General features: G+C 40.2%; 1 protein-coding gene across 1 annotated transcript in view; it reads right to left on the bottom strand.

The window, feature by feature from the left end:
- The window catches only part of LOC138043760 (myoferlin-like), a 69,594-nt gene that overhangs the window by 3,568 nt on the left and 43,490 nt on the right, over positions 1-22,536 (bottom strand). Inside the window, exons 35-57 of the mRNA XM_068890179.1 lie at positions 22,358-22,536; positions 20,810-20,864; positions 20,640-20,717; positions 19,468-19,649; positions 17,679-17,828; positions 17,342-17,440; positions 14,360-14,524; positions 13,529-13,700; positions 12,012-12,100; positions 10,873-10,989; positions 10,305-10,436; positions 9,125-9,247; positions 8,531-8,566; positions 7,582-7,673; positions 6,938-7,108; positions 6,329-6,477; positions 5,087-5,229; positions 4,230-4,318; positions 3,701-3,796; positions 2,823-2,870; positions 2,035-2,125; positions 1,811-1,907; positions 499-668 (exon numbers count right to left, since the gene is read on the bottom strand). The exon at positions 22,358-22,536 is cut by the window's right edge and continues 10 nt beyond it. Coding sequence (XP_068746280.1) covers positions 499-668; positions 1,811-1,907; positions 2,035-2,125; positions 2,823-2,870; positions 3,701-3,796; positions 4,230-4,318; positions 5,087-5,229; positions 6,329-6,477; positions 6,938-7,108; positions 7,582-7,673; positions 8,531-8,566; positions 9,125-9,247; positions 10,305-10,436; positions 10,873-10,989; positions 12,012-12,100; positions 13,529-13,700; positions 14,360-14,524; positions 17,342-17,440; positions 17,679-17,828; positions 19,468-19,649; positions 20,640-20,717; positions 20,810-20,864; positions 22,358-22,536 — 2,723 coding nt within the window. The remainder of the gene's footprint in view (positions 1-498; positions 669-1,810; positions 1,908-2,034; positions 2,126-2,822; positions 2,871-3,700; positions 3,797-4,229; positions 4,319-5,086; positions 5,230-6,328; positions 6,478-6,937; positions 7,109-7,581; positions 7,674-8,530; positions 8,567-9,124; positions 9,248-10,304; positions 10,437-10,872; positions 10,990-12,011; positions 12,101-13,528; positions 13,701-14,359; positions 14,525-17,341; positions 17,441-17,678; positions 17,829-19,467; positions 19,650-20,639; positions 20,718-20,809; positions 20,865-22,357) is intronic.

The raw sequence follows: 22,536 nt of genomic DNA, 5'->3' as shown, positions 1-22,536 counted from the left end.
CGGGACTTTCGAGAAACGGACCCCCAGGCTCTCAACGGGCTTGATAGCTCGGTTCGTTTTCGCAGAGCAAGTGCAGCACAATCCGCACGGTCATGGGTTCGAGTCCCGTTCAAGCCTGGATTTTTCGGGCTCAGTCCTTTCAAATTGTTCAATGAGCTCAACTAATTAACGGATACGATCTTACCAACGTTCATTACAAAAACGATTTCTCGAACAACTGAACAAAGAAGAAAACATGGTCGATTGCATCCGTCTTCACGGCGCCCATTTTAGTGTACAGAACAAAGCAGTAAAATGTCTTTTAGGAATTTGACTCTATTATTATGCAAAACTTGTGGGGCCATTTTCTATTGTTTTGTACATGTACCAACATGGCCGCCTCATCACGTGGATGCAAGCCAAGAATAAAACTCTAGGTACGTTTACCTAGGTGAGCACGGCTGTAGTGCAGCGAAATTTCTGACCTAAGGATTTGGCGAATATCCCAATCATACTTACCGTGTCTTTCAACGTCCCTGACTGCAATGAACTCGTGGACCACCAGCCATAGCAACGCTTTTGTTTAAACAAATCCATTGTTGGCGCAGGATTTGTGGTGTTGGGTAGTTTGCAAGAGCGAGCACTGGTGGCTGGTTTAATCAAGGCTCTCAGATCGAGTTCAAGAGTCCCTACAAGTATAACTTTCGACTTATCAACTGGTAAAAATGTCTTTGCATTGTTTGTTTGACGTTGCGTAAATTTAATAGAGCTGTTTCTTTTTTAATGTTTTCATTACGCTACCAACTTCTTATTTGAAAATGAATGCATGTTTTTGAAGTTCTTTTCCTTTACTTTCATGGAAAAGGAGCAGAAATACTCTTCCTCATCCACTTCAATAATGTTGACCTATGAGGAAACAGCCACGGATTATATTTCACAAAAACCACACTTCAGAGGATGAGAATTACGGCAATGGAGAGATATGATACAAAACACGAACCAAATAAAGATAACGCCTTTTCTTTTTTACAATTTTCCAAGAGCTTCGCAACATGACATCTATTTTACCCGTTTAGATCATCCTCTGAAAAGCCCCTCTGGGAAAGTTTAATGAATTATTGTATTGTACTTAGTCTTCTTACAATCTAAACAATATGATGAAATAATAAGAATCACAATGTAAGAAGTAATCATTTTGTAAGTCTTTCTTTCCTTGTGTCCTGAATTCCGAAAGTGATTATAGCGGGTAGCGATTGCGAAAACGCTCGTTGAGGATTAACTCTATTGTTTACGACATCCCCAGTGGCATGTAATTCCCTAAAAAAACCCACTCCTATATTTCTATGCACAGAAACCTTCACTCTAACGTATTATTTATATGATTTTGAATGGATGAACAGACGAGGCTACGTCTCGTTATGATGACATACCTATCGCAATTAAGGCATTTTGCTCCTTGCCTTTTTCTCTGAAACAAAGTTGGTAACCCTACAATTTTTTTCATTTTTGGAATAAGCAATTAGAGAAATGAAACAAATTTTATTGTGGGAAGATTTTTGCGCGAACGTCCTTAAAAGTGGCCTTTAAACTTATTGCGACTGCTCAGTGCGGAAAAGTTGCATTCATTGCCGCACGGAGCCGTACCTTGATGTCTAGTGATGAAACTGCACGGAAATCGTACCTCTGATCCTTTGATTTTGAAGGTATACATGATGATCTTTTAGTCCTCAGAACTCGACTCTATAGATTTTCTATAACTGGTTACGAATGGTAACAGTTATACATTTACTATCCGTTTATACAAGAACATATAATTCGCATCGAAACATACCGAGAAAATCATCGTATAACAGATCATTGTCCCATATTTGTATCATCAGCCGTGGTGTGAGTTTCTCTATTGACTCGTCAAGGCTCCAAAAGTTTTCCTAACAAAGAAATTGAATATCTTTTCAGTAAAATCAAGACTTTTCGCCAACTTGACCATGTTGATTCCCTAAAATGGGTTTAACTAGAGTTCACTTCTAAACAGCAATTTAAAAACAGCCTATTAACCCTTTCGGACACCACAAGTTTCTTCTCAGCTGGTACGTAATTGAAAGGAAATACAAATCTCCAGTTGAAGTTTCCTTCTCCGTCCATGGATCTGCAAAACACAGAGAATCGTGCAACAGAGTAATCAATCGATTTCGACGACATTCGGACACTGGGTAATGAGCCCATTGCGAAACAAAACTTTTCCGGGATCTTAACTGAAATTGATGCCCAACCCAATTTGCAAGACAGTTTTCTCTCAAATCATAGTTAATCGAGGGACTGGTTATGAAACCTTAAAGTAAAAATAAAAAAAAGCCTTAAAGAAAATAATGTTGTCGCAATCCGGCAATGTTGAATTGACCGTGACCCTGCACAATCTTTTGTTTTCGCTTTCGCACGGGTTCACAAATTAGGTGCGCATAATTTAATCGAAGGATTTGATTGGTTATCTTCTCAAAAAAAGGTGTGTTTTGTGCAGGGTCAAGACCAAAAATACGGACAAAAACATGAAACAAAGGAACTTGTCAAGTTTCATAACCATCTCCATGCATTAACTATGCTCAAATCAGGTTACCCATCTTAACTCGAGTTTCCTCTTCGATTCTATCAGTTATTTAGCTTTCGCGAAGAGTCCAATCGTTTTGTTTTCGCAGGTAACCGCGTACATTCAAGGTGCCCCTGCTGCTACAGAGGTTGTTTAGGTTGAATTCAGAAGATCTGAGTAGGATTCGATGGACACTGGCGAGAGCCGGGAACGCGGACCCGATCAAAAAGAGCTTTAGTATAGTAAGCGATTCCTTCCTTACCTATAGTGGACGTCCGTTTCTTGAGGTTCGTCAATCCCATCGATCCACCTAATACCAAAGACAAATGAGTACAAAATGAAGCATTTTGGTGATATAAAGTAGAACTTAAGTAAGTACGACTTAATTTCCGCTCAAAACTAAACTAGTAGTCATCTGACCGGGCCAAGACTGAGTTGTTAATAGGCATCGGTCTATCCCTAAGTTACTGACTGAGTCAGAGGACACGTGACTGTTAGATTGGTCAATCTTGCGCAACTTAAGCAACCTGTTAGAATCGAAATTTCAAGGCTGTTGAGATGTGTGTTTCGTGATAATGTAATTTGACAGCTGCGAATTTAAAACAAAGAGATTAGGGGCACTTTGAGGTATTGACCCACATTCCTGATAGTGACCCCAATCCTTGGAGACCCAGAGGCATTCAGTCATAATGGGGCGGAGAAAGCACGCGCTAAATCTGGACCGGCGGAATTTTTAAAAAAGGAATTTAAGAAACCCATTTGTGAAGGTGAAAAGGAAAGGAACTTTGTTTAAGTGTCTAGTCCTCTGGCGCCGGCACTAATTGGAGACAGAAATCAACAAATTAACGCAATTCAGATCAAATGCTGGTTTTTGAGGAGAGGGGAAAACGGAAGTACCCGGAGAATAACCTCTCGGTGCAGAGCAGAGAACAAACAAATTTAACCCACGTATGACGCGGAGTATCGGAATTGAACCCAGGCCACATTGGTGGAATGCGAGTGCTCTCACCACTACGCCAGCCGTGCATCCTTGCTGATTTGTGGACTGCTGATTTTCTTCTACATTTTCATGTTTAGCCTTAAATCGAAGATAATATTATATATACACCCGCATACATGAGTCTAACTGACATTCCTTACCCTTTCACATAAATGTCACTCATTTTTTCGCCTGTGATTGATGTCTCATTCATGACCACGTCTTTTGTGTTCCAGATGACAACACGAAGCACGTATCTAGGAGGAATAGAAAAAAAAAAGGAAATGACATGTGGTAAGAGAGAATTAATGAAGTAAGAGAACGGATCCCCCATACATGGCCCTGTTCCAATAATAGCTTTTTAAGCAGTCTGATTTTAGCTACGCAGCTATTTTCAGAGGGACACCTGATTGGCCAGTAATGAAATAATTTTAAATATGCGTGGCATTGGGAACGAGAACTTCAAAGTAGCTTTGTGAAACTAAAAATAGATTTTAAAAAACTATGGGGCAAGGGGAACTGTTCTTTTACGCGACTAATACAAACGAATCGAGTGAGGTGTGGGATTGCGAAAAATTCAGTTTTGAAAGGAACGGGGCATGATACAATTGTGCTCTTTTGTTTTTTAATGTCGTGCAAACGAGATACAAGATGGTTTTCTGCAATCCCACACCTTTGAACAAATCTTACTCAATTGGTTGTCTTGGTTGAACGTCGATTGCAGCAGGCGGTTTGCCATCCGAGATGGGAAAAATATCCACCCAAAGTTGGAGCTTTCCCTGTTTGAAAAAAAAAAAAAGGGTTGTCAGCATAACTTGATCCATTTTTCCTGTCCTTGAATTTCATCCAAGAGCAAGTGTTGCACTCAGTCCTTTTTCTGGACAGGGGCATTTGTCACTTTCTTAACTGATTTTAAACTGCGTGAGAAACGAATTATTGAAAAGGCACGAGGGGGAGTGGTGACTAACAACTGTACTTCACTTCCTTCATATCTTCATTTCACTTGACTTGACTTTTTAATTTCACTACACTATATCTGCATATCCTTTTTCAGCTTGGATTCAGTGTTGTATGTACGTACATGCACGTCACTTTTATCAGTTATGATCCGGATAATATTGTTGAATTGATTTGCCTATGCGACTGCATTAATTACGCCGCTTTAGTCAAGAGGCAAATTATCATAAACTTCGTTGCCACAGAAATTTGAATAGGTTTTGGTCACTGATAGCCATGTTCACGATATGTACAGATAATCCTTGCTCACCATGGCTTGAGGAGCGTCGTGGGTTCGGTTCCCAATATCACATAGTTCCTTTTGATCATCAATTATTGTCTCTAAGTCCTTTTCTCGACCGTTCATCTTACCTACCGCAAACACTATCTGGAGAACATTACTCCAATCATTAAAGCTAACAAAGGCTGTTCAGATTTCTCTAGCAACAAAGCTTATGATATTTTGCCTCTTGTACTCAATCACTCGGAACTTTACCCGAGGCAGGGTGTTTAGTAAAACAAAAAAAATCAGATGGCCATGGAATGCTTACTTGTTCCGTAGTCGGTTGTCTTGTTTTGTTGTAAAGACTCCTCGTTTCCACGTGTTCGGGAACGAGGTTCAACTGGTTGAGGACATAAAGGGCCAATCTGCTCTGTGGCTTTCCGTAATGCGCGTGGATTGTCAACCCTTCCTCTGAGACAATGCAAAAATTAACCCAGATTTTTAAAACCTTAGAAAGCACTCATTCCTAAGGTAGGCAAACTGTATGCTAAGTAGTAATGCTTTTAATAAAAGTAAAGCATGAAAAATTTTTCATTCAAGCGTTTTTCTCTATTTTGAAAAGTTGCTCGTTATCTCCAGCTAACAGACAAGGACTGATTTTAAATCCGCAAACACGTGTCTTTGATTCTGAGCATGGCGCAAATTCCCGCAGCCTGACACTAATTGCCATTTGCTGTAAAAGTAATGCTAAATATCTGTAATATCTTCTCATCTGAAGGTAATTCATAAAGGGGCACTCTGAGAGCCAAGAGGTAGGAGTTTTGCACAGAGGTCCCACGTTTAATTAAGCTTCGCTCTGGCAACCATTCAACAGGCTTACAAATAGTTCCCTGGCCACAGCTGGATAACTTTATCCAGCGGATAAGCCGCTATCCAGAGTGTAAAATACACTTGGCGTTAAACGTTGACAAAGGTTCTCCAACACGCCTTAATTTAGTTAGATGTGCTTAGAGAGTATGCACATTCACAGTTACGCCAGCTAATACTTAAATCTTTGCACAGATTGAAACTGTTGGATAGCGACTTATCCACCACCGGATAAAGTTGTCCGGCCTTTAAACAACTAGGGCCTCAGTCGAGATCCTTAATTCAGTTGGTTTTACCTCCATTATAAATGATATCATCAGTAAAATAAAAATTAAAACCTCCTGAGAGTGGCTCATTCTTAAGTACAAAAAATAGTTGTGAAACCCCCCAGAACCCTACATAAATAAATAAATAAATAAATAAATAAATAAATAAGTCAATAAATAAATACTGATGGCATTTCGTACAGTTCCGGTTGAAAAATTTACTCATTAGGGCCTTAATGTACCAACTGATTGCTCTCCATAAACATATCAAAAAATGAGAATACCAACTGCATGGATATTTACAAGAGCAGCCTAGAGGTTGAATATGAGATTACCCATAACAACTCGGAAGTTCAACTTTTAAAGCTAATCAAGAAACGAGTTTATCATTTAGCTCATTCATATATATGAATTAATCACAACCACTAGCTATTTACCAAATTCTGATAGAGTGTAGGTGTGTCCATCCATTTTTACCGAGCATGGATCATCACTGTATTCTGGGAGGGGCTTGTTATTCATCACGCACCAATCGTTCAGGATTGTTCTTGGCTTTCGAACGTCTCTCCATGTATTCGGACCAGCCCTTTAAAATACATTTGAAAACAAGAAATGACAAGTTCACCCAATTTCAAGTCCATGCAGTTAGTTCAAGTCCGAGTCTAAATTAAAGGCCGCAGGGATTTGAAGTCTAGCTCACTCCAGTCCAGTCCAAGACGCCTGTTGCTATTCCTTTTGTATCTAAGACTTTTGGAATATTGATCCGGTCCTTGGAGTGGAAGTCCCCTCCTTGGTTATAAATTCGTCGAAAATCATCATTATTAAGCATGCGCCCTGGCTCTTTATTTAGCCAGCACTTGATCATTTGATGGAAAGACCGAGACAGAAGATAAGACTGAGTGATGAGGTGCAGAGAAGAATCATATCGTACTGCTAATATCTCTACTGAGTCGATTAAATGATCAGCTAATAGAATAGACAGGTTAACCTTACAGATTTGTGGTGTTCCAAGCATGCACAAAGGCTGAGTTGGGGAAGTGACTCACTTGCAGTAAGATTTGGCGCATCCCACTGTCGCGCGATAACGAGACAAAATCCTCTGCTCCAAGTCTATCGTGGTTTCGCCGATGACGTCATCGCGTCCAATGATGTCATAGTCCTTGACAGCGATTTTGAGATCTTTCTCAATGGGAATAGTGGCTGTCATTTCAAATAACCTTGGAAATAAAAGATGGTAAACACGAAATACAAGAAACGTTAAATTTGCAGAATAAGTAACTGAAAACACTACACGAAATGTTTTTTTTTTACTTAAAGGAATTTGTCGCAATTTGTAAAATTTCAATCGAATGTTTTTTTTTTTTTTTTGAAGTGTTCCTCGCACTTATCAGGAGAATTTAAGGAACTGTCTCCTACAGACACCTGAAAAACTCAGGCTGATTCAACGTTTATAACCCGATCTTCAAATGCACATTTCTTTCCTTCAGTGCGTTTTTTCCCTCGTATGGGGATCGGTTTAATTACATCACGTGCCAGTTCTTGACCAATCACCAGCACGGCTGCATTTATTTTCTTCGCGTTAGGCATGACTCGTTCCGATTTTCCTTTTTGTTCTGTGGTCAGCCAAAGGAATTATCTTGCGTTTAGTGAAAGCCCACTCTGGCTGATTTAAGTTGAAAATTTGCCTCACCTTCCAAATACTGGGTTGATTGTATAGGGTTTGTAATTGTCTTCATCGTCGAATGTTTGCTTGCCTAAAGTAACCACCAAGTATGGATCAGCCTTAAAAAAACAGTATCATTTACGTTAGTATTAGGTATATGTAACACAAATACAAAGAGACAACAACATTAAGACTGAATACCAACAAACAAGAAATGCATTGCAGCGAATAAGTACCCATAACTCTCTAGCAACTTCCTCAGTGCTGATGAAATCTTTGTTTCGCAGTTGGCTAAAGGGGCCAAAGCTCTAACATTTTTCTTTTTCTTATCCAAATACTAAAGAAACCACTTACAATTAACGTTGGTGTACAAACGAATTAACGGATTTGGCCATTTTGAGGTCGGTGTTTGGGAAATACCGGCGATAAAAAGTAATATGCGGATTTTCGGATTTGCGTTCTCAGTTTGCCACTTTAGCTACCAGGAAACACGACAACTTCGGATGTGATGTGATGTTTGCGGATGCTCGACTGTGAGTCATTTTCTTCGCCGCCTTGCTGTTTCTAGTAAGCATACGGGCGCTAGGTTTGGCAAGAATCATCAGACCAACAAATAGAGTTGTGAATTCAACTCCATCGCGATTACGCTCTGTTGATTTTCGCGTATTCTTGCCAAAGCTCTTAGCTGTACATTCATAACAACAAGGGCTATTAATGCCACTTTTCATCAACTACCAACATAAAGCAACAGCAAAGCTGCATGACGATAAGCAACTGCTTGGGCCGAGTTTCTCGAAGCTTGGTTTGAGCCAACCCATTGCATGGTTAATATAAGCAAAGATATCAAAACCCGTAACGGTATGTTGCCATGGTATGCTTCGAACAACTAGGCCCATGTAAGGCACGTCTTGAATGTTGACCTCGCTGTTAGTTTTAATAACCATGCAGTTTTTTTGTTAAAACATTTTAAACTTACGGTGCCTGAATTGTCTTTTGGTTGAAGATCCAATGCCTGAAAAGCAACAACAAACCGAAGGCTAAGCTATAGATAACGGGGCCAAATTCAAATTAACAAACCACTGAAGTGCTTTCTTTGAACATTTGGATTGTCAACATTATTTCCTGTGATTTAAGTGCTACTGCGATCAAAAAACCAAAACACTAGTTCAGTTAAAAATCTGAAAGCCCGAAACTCCCGTGCCGCAAATCACTGAACAAGATTTATGTTTTGGTCATAGTAGCACTTCAGCATGCACAGTCGACGATCGAAAATGCCTCTGTCATCTACTGAGATTTTATAACAGACTTTATCAACTGCCGAGCCAAAATAGATAAACGAGGCAATAACTTGAACCCACTTATTGCAAAGAGTCATCGAAAAGCGCTAAACTGATAAAATTTTGGTCTCTTGCGAAGAATTTCGTCTACAGCTATTTCCCCTGAGATATTTTAGACTCGTAACAAAAAGCGTTCGACCAATATCAGACTACGCGTAGTTTACTGAGAATTTTTCCCATTGGGAGATTAATATTTTTGGTTAATCCCAGTACGTATAAGACAAAAATATTACCTTGATGACATAGAGACGAACCACACATTGCACAGGTTGACTTGGAGGGAGGTACGTGAAAACAGTTTCCGGAAGTGGCCAAGCCTGTTCATCTTCTGGCATCGGATAAACTCGAAACGTTCCCTAAAAAAGTAAAGCACACTTATTTTCGCCTTTCCGGTTCCGGCTGTCGTCGTCTTTGGAAAAGTCACTCAAACACTGAACGAGTGGTAAAATTAATTTATCTCTAGTTCACATTCATTAAAAAAGACTGATCTGAAATCATCTTGTGGTTCACTTCGCCATTTGTTAAGTCAATAGAAAGTGTCACTCGTTGCACATTTACTCTTTGTATCTTTGTTCCTAATGCCCGTTTCTACAGTCTTCTTCTTTTTATTCATGTTCCTCTTATTCTAATGATGGTGACGATGATTATGATGAATACAGTAATAATCATCAACATCATTTGAAGATGACGACATTGATGGTGAAAAGGCAACATGCCGCTGAAATCTGGAGAGTTGCAAAATATAATACCCCATTCACACCAACAAGACATGCTTCACTAAACTAAGGAAGGATTACGTCTTTGCAAACTTTGGCCGTGTAGCACTTATATTTGACGACGTAAACCTTCCTTGTACTTGTGCATGTTCTTTGCCGTGACTTTAACATTTTCAGTTCCCACGGCCTGCTCCCGTCTGACCTTGTAGCGCAGTCGGTAGAGCAGAGGTGATCTAACCCGAAGGTCGTGGGTTCAATTCCCACCCTGGGCAGAGTTTTTCTCGGTCCTTGTGTGGACCTATTTCCATCAGTAGGGCTAACGCTCACATGGTTTATATGGGGTAGAAACTTAGCACTTCACATTACACTCTAATCAGTTAAGTCTGTTTAATTAAACTAAGTTGAAGAAAATGAAAATCAGGCACAGGTAACAGGAGCTCCATTCCTGCGGCACTGGTAGTAGTTCTGTTAGTGGCACTGATAGTTGCTAATTCGGTCGTTTATACTTTTACATGAGATTCAGGTGAGTCCCAATATATGCTTTATCTGTTCTAAATTTGTTGTCGACAAAATCAGTATACATAATTTCAAAAAGAACTGACACACTTTGAAACCGTGTTTAACTAAATATCTTCAAAACTTGGTTAAGGATTGGTGTGAAAGGGTCACTAGATATGGCGAAAAATCATTATCAAACCTTAAATTCACCAACAACTGTATCTTCCTCCTCTTCTCTTGATTTCGCTTTCCCGCGACAAAGGGGAAATGAGTTAATGAAATCCTCGAAGCCACTAAATCCCTCAACTCTTTCCAGTTCCGTTTGATATACCTTAAAACAGTAAGTTAGAGCTTAAAATCAGTTTATGTTTAAGATTCAGCGCTATAATTTAAACATGACATTGACACTAGAAAAAGGATAGAATATCACTGGACACAATTTGCTTCTTGTCACGGTTAACCATGACTATTCGGTAATATCGTCAATGCACCTGCTCCTTTTGAGAAAAATATAAACCCAAACAAAGAAAAAAGTTTCTCTTGTCGCGGCAGCCATATTTGTTCACGGATGCCTTAAAAAGTAAACTATTACACTCCGCAAAGAGTTGAGCCTGGGAATACCACTATCTCCTCAACACACCCACAAATTTCAATCAACATATATGTCTTGTATTCTTTATCTGAGTGGCTAGCTTTCAGAAATATATGTAAAGACAATGAAAGAAATGTATAAAGACGTTTTGATAAAACCAAATTTTGTAACCTACTTTCATGGTTGAGTATCCTTTGTCGAGAAATTCTCCACATTTTTCCTCATCTCCGACTGAGGCGTAAAACTTTGACCACCAGTCCAAGAACTCCTCTGTCAGCTCTTCTTTCTTTTTCTAAAATGTTTTGAAGACACATTTTAGTGCAAGCCTATTGATCAGAATCAGTCTGGAGATCAGGGAAGGTTTCATAGTTCAGTCAGAGCGTGAGACTGGAAACTCCAAGAACTTCTCGATCACAAGTTGTTCAGTGAGTGTTCGCGGTAACTGTGTTGAACGTCATGGAAAAAGGGCGACTAATAGATTGTAGGGAACTCCGTCCCCGGTGGGATGGTTTTGTTGTGTGATTTAGATGAGTATTTATGAAAAACTTATAGCCACTGCGTGAGGCGCTTTCATATGCCGACTCCCGAAGTTTCCCCTCATATGGTAAAACACCTTTGCATCTAGTTTACGGAAAACCACACAACGGCAGAGTATTAGTAATCTAAAAAGCACGAACGTCTCTAAATCTAATTTCTCTCTATAGTAATAAAAAAGGTTAATTGGTATCTGTCGCTAAATGAGGTTAATCCAAGAAGTGGCTTTGATTTTTTGGCTGTTGTCAAGCAGACACGTTCCCTCATCGGCTACTCTGCCCTCAAGCAGAGCAGCTATTGTAATGTAAATCTAAAGCCAAAACAAGTAAAGTGCTTGGAAGCAGTTTCTTTTGGTAGAGCCGGACGTGGTTGCTGTTTCGCCTACGGGATATGGAAAATGTTTCACCAATTCCCAGCGCTGCTCTTCGGTAAAATTTTTCTCTTCTATAGTGAGCTTAAGAAAGACAAATTTACTACTTGGCTGCCCGCCCCTCTTGTTGTATTTTTTGTCATCTCCCACGTTTTGCCCCCCCCCCCCCCCCCCCACCCCCCTCTTCCTTTGGCAGACGCGTGACCAGATTAAACCAGAAAGATCCTTTTGCATTTTTCCTTCATATTCTGAACTCTTTTTTTTTTTAAAGATGCATTGATGAAACAACAGGAGTACTTGATGATCGCATTCAACAGAATAAGAAATATGCCAAGAAAGGAGAAGAAACTTTTCTAAACCATCCTTACTTCATTAGTTCAATACAAAATTTGAGCGGAATCAAGAGTCACCTTTTTCTTTTTCTTAAGTTTTTTTGCGGCAGGGTCTTTTATGTCCACAATGTGTGAGCTTTGATTGCTTGCTATGGATGCAGCGTCGACTGAAACAAAATCAACAAGAAACTATTTCAAAAAAAGAAATAGTGTTTCGTTTCCGGAATGGTGAGGGCAGGAGAAAAGATAAAATACAGTAGTGTGGGTCACTCGGTCTGTAATGTTATTGCGCTTCGTCTATTAAAACTATTGAAATGTGGACGCAAACTCTCTGAACGGTGAGAAGCCTGTCAAGGAATATTAACCATTAAAGAGAAGAACAGATACTTGTTTATGTGCACAATACATCGAAGCATAAAGTCTACAAATACCTATTTGCAATTGCCTTCAAATGCCACTGCATAACATTTCAAATTCCTTCAATCTTCCATTACTTGTGTTACTTGTGAACCTAGGCAGTTACTGGTACTAGCTTTAAAATAACTGGTTCCTGGTTAACCCAATTTATTACTACGACTCACCAATGCGAAGATTGTTTACATTACTCATTAACACGAAGAGAGAGAGCCTTGGATTTTTCAAAAATATATCGCTTTAATCTGACCCAAGATCATTCAGATGGTCAAAACTTCATTTTTATAACCCATTTCCTCCCCTTTTTGTTTGTCAGCATTATGATTTGCGATACTTAATGGTTAACATGTTTATAAGTTTGTTCTTACATCTCGTAGATGTTTAGATTTTCAATTACAAACTCCGTTTTGATTGGCCACTCTACCTTACTGTGTACTAAATAGTTCACCCTGAAGTCACATTAGATACGTTTCGTTTCCTCAGAAACGAAACATAGAGAGCATGCCAGTGAGTAGCAAATGTCAAAAATATATATTGAAGATCTTATATCTGTTTCCCAATTGCCGTTATTCGATTCACTGCACTGCTTGGTGACAGCCCAGTAGACTGAGTTTCAATTTGTTTTTTACCAGAACAAATAAAATAGCATAAACTAGAGACCATTAAAGAACTTAAAACAACAAAGAAAGAAATATTAAAAATACCATTACAAATACTTGATGAAAAAGGTATACAGAACATAGAATAAAATTGTTAAGATACATATGCATTACTTAAGAATCCAATTGTAGTGCTGCGTTAGTTAAAGAGTTGTTAAGTAATGATCCGTGTAAGATGGATAGCAGGTGCCGAGGAGGCTTTCCTAGTCGTCTGTCACGTGATCTGTCCAGGTCACGTGACCTCCAGCATTAGCTGATGTAGGCCATGGTTTATGGCCGAAATGTTCTATGTTTCAATATACCGTACTATTCCCAGCAAAAGATTTAATTCTTTAACATTTTACAAAACTGGATGATTAGAAGTTATGTTTACTTAGTTAGTTAAAGAGGTTCTAAAAAGTAGCCTAAATATAGTAATGTTACCCACTAGATAAGGATTTATCCAGTAAATGGCGCTATCCAGCAACCGAACGACTGCAGGGGACCACATTGTACGAATCGCAGTTAAAGTTTTCTGCTTACCTTTTGGGGGTGGACCGGAGTCGATTTCCTCGATTGCTGTTGGTGTTGCACAACGGTACTTTTGCATAGTTCTCACTGAATGGACTCCAACGATTGGTCGCCTACCAAACGTTCTGTTGTCTCGGACCCGGATGTTCAATGCTGGCATGTAGATTTCTTCCACAGGGAGATTCTATGAAAAGAAACAATGGGGTTTTTTTTTACATTTTTACATTTTTTCCTCTTTCTCTCCACTACTGAATCCCGTCTGACAAAAAATATATTTTAATTTTCAATACACAGACCAGGACTGTTCAGTTTCAGATAGAAAAATGAACACAACCAACACTTTCCTTGGTATACAAAGAATATTCGTTTTGGGTAATTACTGTGTTGCGAACACAATACGAGTACCCCGTACCGACCGTTAAGTCGTATCCAAGCTATTCCCAGCGATAATTTTCTGATCACCTTTGACACTTTCAAAAATTCATTCCAGTTATTCGGTTAATCCGAAACCTGGCCAGTAATAAATCGAATAATCTGAAGGGAATTGCTGAGCCCTTGGTTTCAGCACTCGTGTAGCACATTATAAAAAAAAAATCAGTATATGCGAGACAGAGCATTCAAACAATTCTTCTAGAGTTAATTTCCGGCAATTACAAATACCATCATAAATGAGCTTCTCGGAAGTTGCTAAACTAATTGGAAAACAAAGGTGTTCAGACTACTACAATGGTGTTTACCATTATTTTTGATCCCTTTACTTTCGATTCGAAGATTACCGAAGGATTGTCGCGCGTTTGAATGATATTTTTTTAACGAATTGTGCAGATTCAATATCGTAGTTACCACAATCATTCTTGTTAACACCGGTTTATCAAAGTTTGGATTCTTCCTCGTATCTTTGATGACGTCAGACTGTACCAGTCCCCCAGCACACTCGAACTCAATGCTTGGTGACGTCACGCCAGTAAGTTCAAACTTTTTCATGTTCCTTACACCCCAGCATAAGACCTATTGATCAATATATACGCATAAATAAGAGCTTTGATATTAACTGTCCAAAGTAATTTAACAACCGCTTTGGTTTGGCATGGCAAGAATTCACTAGCACTAAAGCGGGAGAACTGTCACAACCAATTTCAATGGCCTAGATACCACGAGTCTCCTATGGCTCAGTGATACAGCATACGAGTTAAAAATTGGAAGGTCTCGGGAGATAATAGGTTCGACTCCTGCAAAGAGGCACTCGGCGGGATTTAATTCCGAGCATCTCCGAGTCACCGTCGAAACCAAACAACTAAGTTGCATTTCTTCATTACATACCGTAAAGATTAGTTTGACAGAGATCGTCGAACGGGTAAAATTGTCAGCGCATTAGAAGTGAAACCCCCAGCGAGGAACAAGTTACTAGATTCCGTCATAAGATCTGTTCAAAGAAGGAAGAATCTGAGGGGCTATCGTAGTCTATTATCAGGCTACAACAATGATTTTATTCGAAACCATTGTGACTTGTTTGTAAGCTTTTTCCGCGCTTGTCTCTGGCTGTAAATGTCTGCGTTGCGTCACGATTGGCTAATTTGATTGACAGCATCTCGTTTGATTGGTGCTGTGATTGGCCAAATTAGCTTCCATGGTTACGTTCTTAACCGTATCGGCTCAAAACAAAAGATGGGAACCGCCATCGAGGTTCGGGAGAGGAAGACAGCAAGGTATCCGAGTTTTGACGAAAAAGTGTGCTCAACTTAAGTGAAACACAAAGTCATGCTTGGGTAAGGAGTCAGAGTTCCATGACTGGATCCAACCGCTAACTAGGTCATACTGCCAAGCATTGAAATTGTTTCTTTGTTATCTACGCCTAACAAAGTGTAGTTCAGTGTGGTATTAGAGCTGGATTTATAAAATAATTAGGATAGTACGCGCACTCTCATTGGTCAGTAGCTGTGTTTAGATGAGAGCATGTAAACATGGCTGTGACATCACATGAATTTTGATTGGTTATGTGTTGTCAGACGCGCGGTTTGATTGTCTTGTAGGAAACATAAGCGTTTATTATATAAACACCGATGAAATACCAAGTGAGCTTTCAAGCGAAACATGATATCTTCACACGTGAAAAGATCACTGTTGCTATGGTTACATCGCACCTTACGATGCCTTTCGTGAATGATTTAGTGTTTCATTGGTATTTCACTCGTCTTGAAAAATATTTCACTCGTTCGCTGTGCTCACTCGTAAAATATTTTTCGACACTCGAAGAGAAATTTCGTATCTCCGCGTGGCCATGTAATATCCTCTATGTATCAAGAATACCTGTTTCAATCAAGAAGTAAAAAATACAGCATTTTCCTTCATGCGTCGAATTATTTTTGAGAAATATTTTATAAAAGCAATAAAGGAGTTTTTTCCGTGTTTACATAGCCTCATCTAAACACTAGGGGAGTTGGGGCAAACAACCGATTGAGAGAATCAAGCAAAATAAAAGTGAAATGAACGTTAGAAAAAATCATCGCCGATTGATAAGCAACTTAAGCAGGAACAAACAAGCCTGTTAAAATCCAGATTTGAACGGAATAGGCCACTTTAGAAAATACCATAATACTCTTTGTTGGCCCTCAAAATTTTTTCATAAGCATTGTTTTTATTTTCTCTTGGGACAGGAACGCATGAGTAGGAGCTTGCCTCTCCCATACAAGCCCTATGAGTCAACCTTTGCTCGTATCTTTCTATTTTTAGAAAGCCACGAGTTCTTCGGCTCTGCACACACCGTTTAGAATGGCCAATCAGAATAAAAGTATTGTGGAACAAGAGACAAAACTAGCAAAAACAATGTATGCAAATTGTGCAAATTGATGTAAATTGTTGTAAATGTGAGTCTCCTGCTAAAGGATTAGTTCTAAAAATAGAAAGATACGCGCAAAGGTTGGCTCAAGGATATAATGCATTGGGAGGCTCCAAGTCATGGGCTCCTGCTTGGGACCATTGCAAGTCCCAAGCCAGAAAATGGAAACAATGCTTATGCAAAGTTTTGGAGGGCAAACAAAGAATATTATGGTTTTTCTTAAAGTGGCCTATTAGGCCAGATTTCTGCCGCTTACTTGGGTCCGGGTATCGCTGGCTCATTTCCCGCATCAGCGCTGGTAATCGAGCCTAAAACCGGATTTGAATCCGTGAGCCAGTGGGGAGCTTGGGAACTGGTCAGTTGTGAGTTCAAGTTACATCCCGTAAGAGGTGAATTAAAATTCACGTTCATTTCGCAGTTTAAATCTATGAGATTTTATATTTTTTAAACATCATTTAAGGAAGAGTGGTTAAGCAAAATCAGAATACGCAAGTGCAGAAGCATTTTAAACATATAACAATCTTTGAATTTGTACAGGGTTCAAAGACGGTAATATAGCTGTGCGCATGCGCAACGCACTGCAGACAAAGGTAAGGGAAAGTCTGCTACGAGCCTAGAAGGCCCATCAGGCCGGCGCTTATCTCCGGTTACTGTAGCGTGAAGCGACTAGGAGTATTTCTACTCCGCCCTGGATGGGATGCCAGTCCATCGCAGGGTTACCCCCAGCATTAAATTTGCCGGTACCCATTTATACACCTGGGTGAAGTGAGGCACTGTGAGATGACCCGGCCAGGGCTCGAACCCGGACCACTCGATCCGGAGTCCAGCGCGCAAACCGTTAGGGCACCGCGCCTCCCCGCTGCAGACAAAATGGGCTGGTGTTATTGATCTTTAACACGATCCGGATAAGCTTATACGTTTAGGCGTCCGTGTGTGTCAGTCGCTTTCGCTTATGCTTGCATCGCAAGTGATTCAAACCATTGATTAACCTCGATAGCTGATCTCTGTAGTTTCGGCCGTACACCACTTCGGACTGCAAACACCTCTCCTCTCATTGCGGGGGTAAACGGCAACTCGGCGCCTTCATCCTGCAAGATTTCAGCAAGACACATAATTAGTGAATTTCAAAGACATTTTTCCAACGTTTTGATGAGTGATAAGCTACAAAAGCCACTTTAGGTCAGACCCTAGCGCCTCTTTCACTCTACCATTGTTAAGCTGCAATCTTGCTGAATATGAAGAGTGGCAACCTGAACTTCTCGAGAAATGTTTCATTCGATATTGTTTTGAAATTCAAGCATGTTGAATAAAATTCTGAAATCTTACCAGAAACAGTTCACAGGCAGCCAGTAGCTCGCCTGCTTCTTCCTGTCCTCTCGTTATTTTGTACCACTGCAATTTCGGCTCAGGAATCTGATGACCTTCTAACCGCACTAAAGGGGACATCGTGCAACGACCAAGAAATCCATCCTTACCCTGTAATAAAAGTACCGCTGATTTCAGCTCAAAGTATTATTCAAATTCGAGAGATTTGTTTTTAAAAAAGATTTAATGTTTTTACTAATGACGCCGGATATTTTCCTTACCCGGTCACAGGTCCGAAAATTCCAAAGTCAGAAAAGGCACAATAAACTAATAAGGCCGGGACACACTAGGCGACAAGTCGCAGCGACAGGTCTCTGCGACAAGTTGCTCCATATGTACTACAGTGTACTTGCAAAACAAGTCGCTGCGACACGACGCCTGTTAGGAGAACACGCAGTGATCTCGTATGAGAGGGAATGTGAACTAGTTTTCTAATTCAATATGGCTGACCATATGAAGCTCTCTCATTGGTTCATTTATATTTTGTCGCAGCGACTTGTTGCCGGAAGTGTACACACGATGCGACAACGCTGCTTTCGCTAATTTTGTCGCTGCGATAAGTCGCGACTGATCGCGGCGACAAAATTCTGCCGCAGCGACAATGATTTTCATGAAATTAACCATGTCACACCAGGCGATTTGTTGCGGCGACTTGTCCCCGCGACGTGTCGCAGCGACTTATCGCCTAGTGTGTACCCCGGCCTATAAACTAAAACATGTACAACGGTAAATGCAAAATGATGATATTAAGGCCGAGACACACTAGGCGACAAGTCGCCGCGGCGACAGGTCTCTGCGACAAGTCGCTCGGTGTGTACTACTAGTTGCAAAACAAGTCACTGCGACACGACGCCTGTTCGGTGCACACGCAGTGATCTTGTATGAGGGGAAAAAAGAACTAGTTTTCTAATTCAATATGGTAGGCCATATGACGCTCTCTCATTGGTTCAGTTATATTTTGTCGCACCGACTTGTTGCCGTAAGTGTTCACACGGTACGACAAAGCTGCTTTCGCTAATTTTGTTGCTGCGATCAGTCGCACGAATTCAAACTGGTTTGAATTCGTGCAACTGATCACAGCGACAAAGATTTTCACAAAATTAACCGCGTCACATGAGGCGAATTGTTCCAGCGACTTGTTCCCGCGACGTGTTGCAGGGACTTATCGCTTAGTGCGTCCCAGCCTTTATACCCGGTTACTATCCCAAGGAATAATAAAACGGATCACGATCAGTTTAACGCGAAAAATCGAAACCCATTTTCAGCAATTTCACTTCGATGTCGAAACAAAGGAGAACAGAAAAGAACTGAATAATATCTATTGGAGGTCTCGAGACAAAAGACATTACCAGTTGTGTCATACTGTTGGCCTTTTTTAAACGGTTTTCTCAAGGAAGGTGAAAATCGACATCAACCCCACCCAACCCCAAATTGCGAAAGAAATGGGAAAAAAATAGAATTAAGCCCAATTTCTGTACATAAATAATAATATGAAAAGTGATAACGGGTTCACAAATATTAAACGCATCGAAAAGGAAGTGAATAGACCATTAAATAGTTGTGTGCTTGGCCAACAAATTGATTGGTCTCCTTACTCAAACGAAGATCACTCAACTTGGAAACATGGTTTACAACATGAAAGGCACAGAGATCCGTACCAAAGCAAGGCTAAGTAATCATCCATAAAATCTGGGTCACTAAAAACCGCTTCAAGTATGGATAAACTTGAACACTGAACACTCTCACTTACCACTGAGTCCCGATCGAACAACTCCACCACGACACTCGGTGGGTTCCTAACCACATTCTCCACGTCTTCGTTTATCTCGACGTCCTCAAATATCAGCGTCTGATCCCAAGTTGGGCACAAAGTTTGCGTCAGAACCCCAGTGACGTCACTCTGTTTGCAGAAAGCTATTCGGGCGTAGGCATCTAAGCAATACATTAAAAAATTCTGTGTCTCTGACTTTCGCTGTCTATAAATCGTGGCAAACGGCAAAAGGCAGGCTCCTGTTTCTTGTAAATGCTTAAAAATTGTGAAATTAATTACGCGATTGCAATTGCTACGCTTTGTAATTGGTTTAAAAATCTCGCGTCAGTTTATCAACCAATGAAAGGGAAATTGAACCAAAACCGATTTTTCCCGCGATTTGGGCAAGTTCAGGAGCCCATCCTCCTGGCACGTTACATGGAATTGCTACGAATTTGGATTAATAGCGCTGTTTACACCTGCTTTAATTGGTCGAAGTAAGTACTTTGGAATCTGTTTTACGAAACTCAATCGAAAACCTCTCTATTCTGAATAATCTACTGATTTCTCTCTTGAGAAGTTCTCCAAATAAACAGGAAAGAAATGAGCTTAAATGAAACAACTTTCTTAGATTTTTGGCAAATCTCAAATTACAACCAGACGTTTGCTGTTTGACATAAACGCGACAGTCAATTTCTACAACCTGGTCTTCACTAGCGCGCACGCAGAACCATGAGTGCAGGCATAAGTAGCTTGTGCTAAGTGAAAACGACACCTCAACATAACTCAAAATGCTCAGAAGTGGGGAATCCGGAACGAGCGCTATAAAATGCCCAGACACGGCCAGACGTAGCAAATTTCCTTGTGATTATGCTGCGTTTCATTTTCACATAACGCAAGCGAGGGCAAGCATAAGCTCAACCACAAGGAAAAGGTGAAATAGCCCCTTTATGCTTGCGTCTGTGCTTGCGTCACTAGTGAAAACCTGGCTTACATGTTTACATCGCGTCGTTTAGCGGGGATAAACAACGAAAAAATCCTGGCAACACTAACCCACAATTGATTGAAGAAATGTTTTCAAGTTGAACTTGCAGTAACCTAGTTAACTATAAGGCATTTGTTGGATGGTTTCAAAACATGGATGACAATGACATAGATGACAAAGGACTCACCATTCATTCCGCTCTCGTCCATAGCAAGCAAGTCTCTTGCCTGGTAAATGTAAGCCCATAGCTGATATTTGTGGGGTTCTATCAAAAACAAAACAAGATGGCAAAAAAAAAAGTTTTCTACTGTATAAACGTGGCCACGAATTTGATTGCAAAAGTGGAGAACAACTCACTTTCGTATGTGACAAACATTCGTGGAATACTCCGCAAACAGTTCTTTCTGTCTTCCTGTTCGAAAGGTAAAGAAAATTTAAGTCAGAAGTTGTGCACTGAGCTGCCCACCCACTGAATTAAAGCAAAGGGAAAAAAAGGAAATGAACTTTATTTAAGTGTCTAGTTGTTCTAGCGCTGGAGCACTGATTGGGGACATTGTAAACTGAAATTAAAAATTAACACAAATCAACGTTACAAGGTCTTGGTAATCAAGGTCTTGACAAAAAATCTTTCCTTTAATGATTGTGTCCACGAAAATTAGTGAGCGTCAGAAAAACCGGCATGGCTTACTTGATAATTTAATAAAGAAATCGCCCCCGTGCCTTTTTGCCATTCAAAAGGTATTAAGTGTCGGAAACAAATACCAAAGTGATCACTTCGACCAATCACAGCAAGTGCAAGAACGAAATGAACTCGTAGCAAGTCCGTGTAACTTGCTCAAAGCGCAAGAAAATTCACGCGTGCAAGCCGTGATTGGTCTTTATTTTCCCTTTTATTAGTTGGTAAACTGGCGCGAGATTCTTAGACCAATCACTAAGCGTACATTTGCAGCAACTGTAATTGCGCAATTACTTTCGAAAGTCGTTTAAAACTGCTCTATTAGGAGTAATGATTCCAATTTTTTGAGGTGCTTTCCGCACTTTATTTCGGCTCAACCCTTTTTTAGGAACTCCACGTCAATTTTGTTTGTGCTTCCTTGTTGCGTCCACTTCGTACAGTGGTAAATTTTCGTGCATCATTGAATGCGTGTTCGTTGTCGCTAGGTTAACAGCAAGTGTGGTTGTATAGGTTTTTTCCAGTAACAAATGTCCTCCCGTTCAATGATAATTTTTTCTTCGTTGGCGATTCCTGTTCCCCAGTTCAAGTAATAAACGTCTGTCTTTCACAAAGGTATCACAAGTAGTTAATCAATTAAAAAGCCCGAGCAAAGTACTAGATAATCATCTTTAATATATACTAAAACAGTGGATAGCGATGAACGCGCGTGCTGATTGGCTCGTCAAACTCTATTTACCTCCGAGCAACTCGGGAAAAAATGGCGTCCCGATTTGCATCCTTGGCAAGTGAAGAAAACATCCAAATCAATTTTTTGTGCTGTATATTATCTCACTGTTTTAGTATATACTAAAACAACTATTCACCTCAGTTTCGGTGGCTAGCGTTGGATATTTACCTCGCCGCTTCGCGACTCGGTAAATATCCACCGCTAGCCACCTCCACTTCGGTGTCGGAATAGTTGTTAACTATTCACCTCCGAGGAATTCGCGCGGAATTTGCGCCCGAAAATGTTGTAATATTTGCAGGAATAAATGAGTTAAAATCATCTTTTTGTGCTATATTATCTCACTGTTTTAGTATATACGTAAACAACTATTCACCTCAGTGTCGGTATCCACCACTCGCCTCTTCTGTGAACAGTTGTTAAATAACGCTTACGTTGAATATGTCTTTGTTCTACCCTTTCAATTCTTGTCTATTCACCTACAAATTAGTTACACATATCTCACCTCGCCGTCAACCTCGATAAGACAGACCGGGGGCATGGAAACTTTCGCTCCCTTTCCTTCGTTAGCGACCATCTTTCGATGCCATCGTCGACGTCTGACGAAATCGATTTTCCTCTCCTTGCGGTGAAATTTGGCGGTGAAAATCGGTGCGTACTCCCAACCTTCTTTCTCAAATTCTT

The sequence above is a fragment of the Montipora capricornis genome, chromosome 3 (genome assembly GCF_036669925.1).
Source record: "Montipora capricornis isolate CH-2021 chromosome 3, ASM3666992v2, whole genome shotgun sequence".
Taxonomy (NCBI): domain Eukaryota; kingdom Metazoa; phylum Cnidaria; class Anthozoa; order Scleractinia; family Acroporidae; genus Montipora; species Montipora capricornis.
The sequence above is the reverse complement of the archived record's forward strand: the minus strand, read 5'-3'. Positions and strand labels throughout refer to the sequence as shown.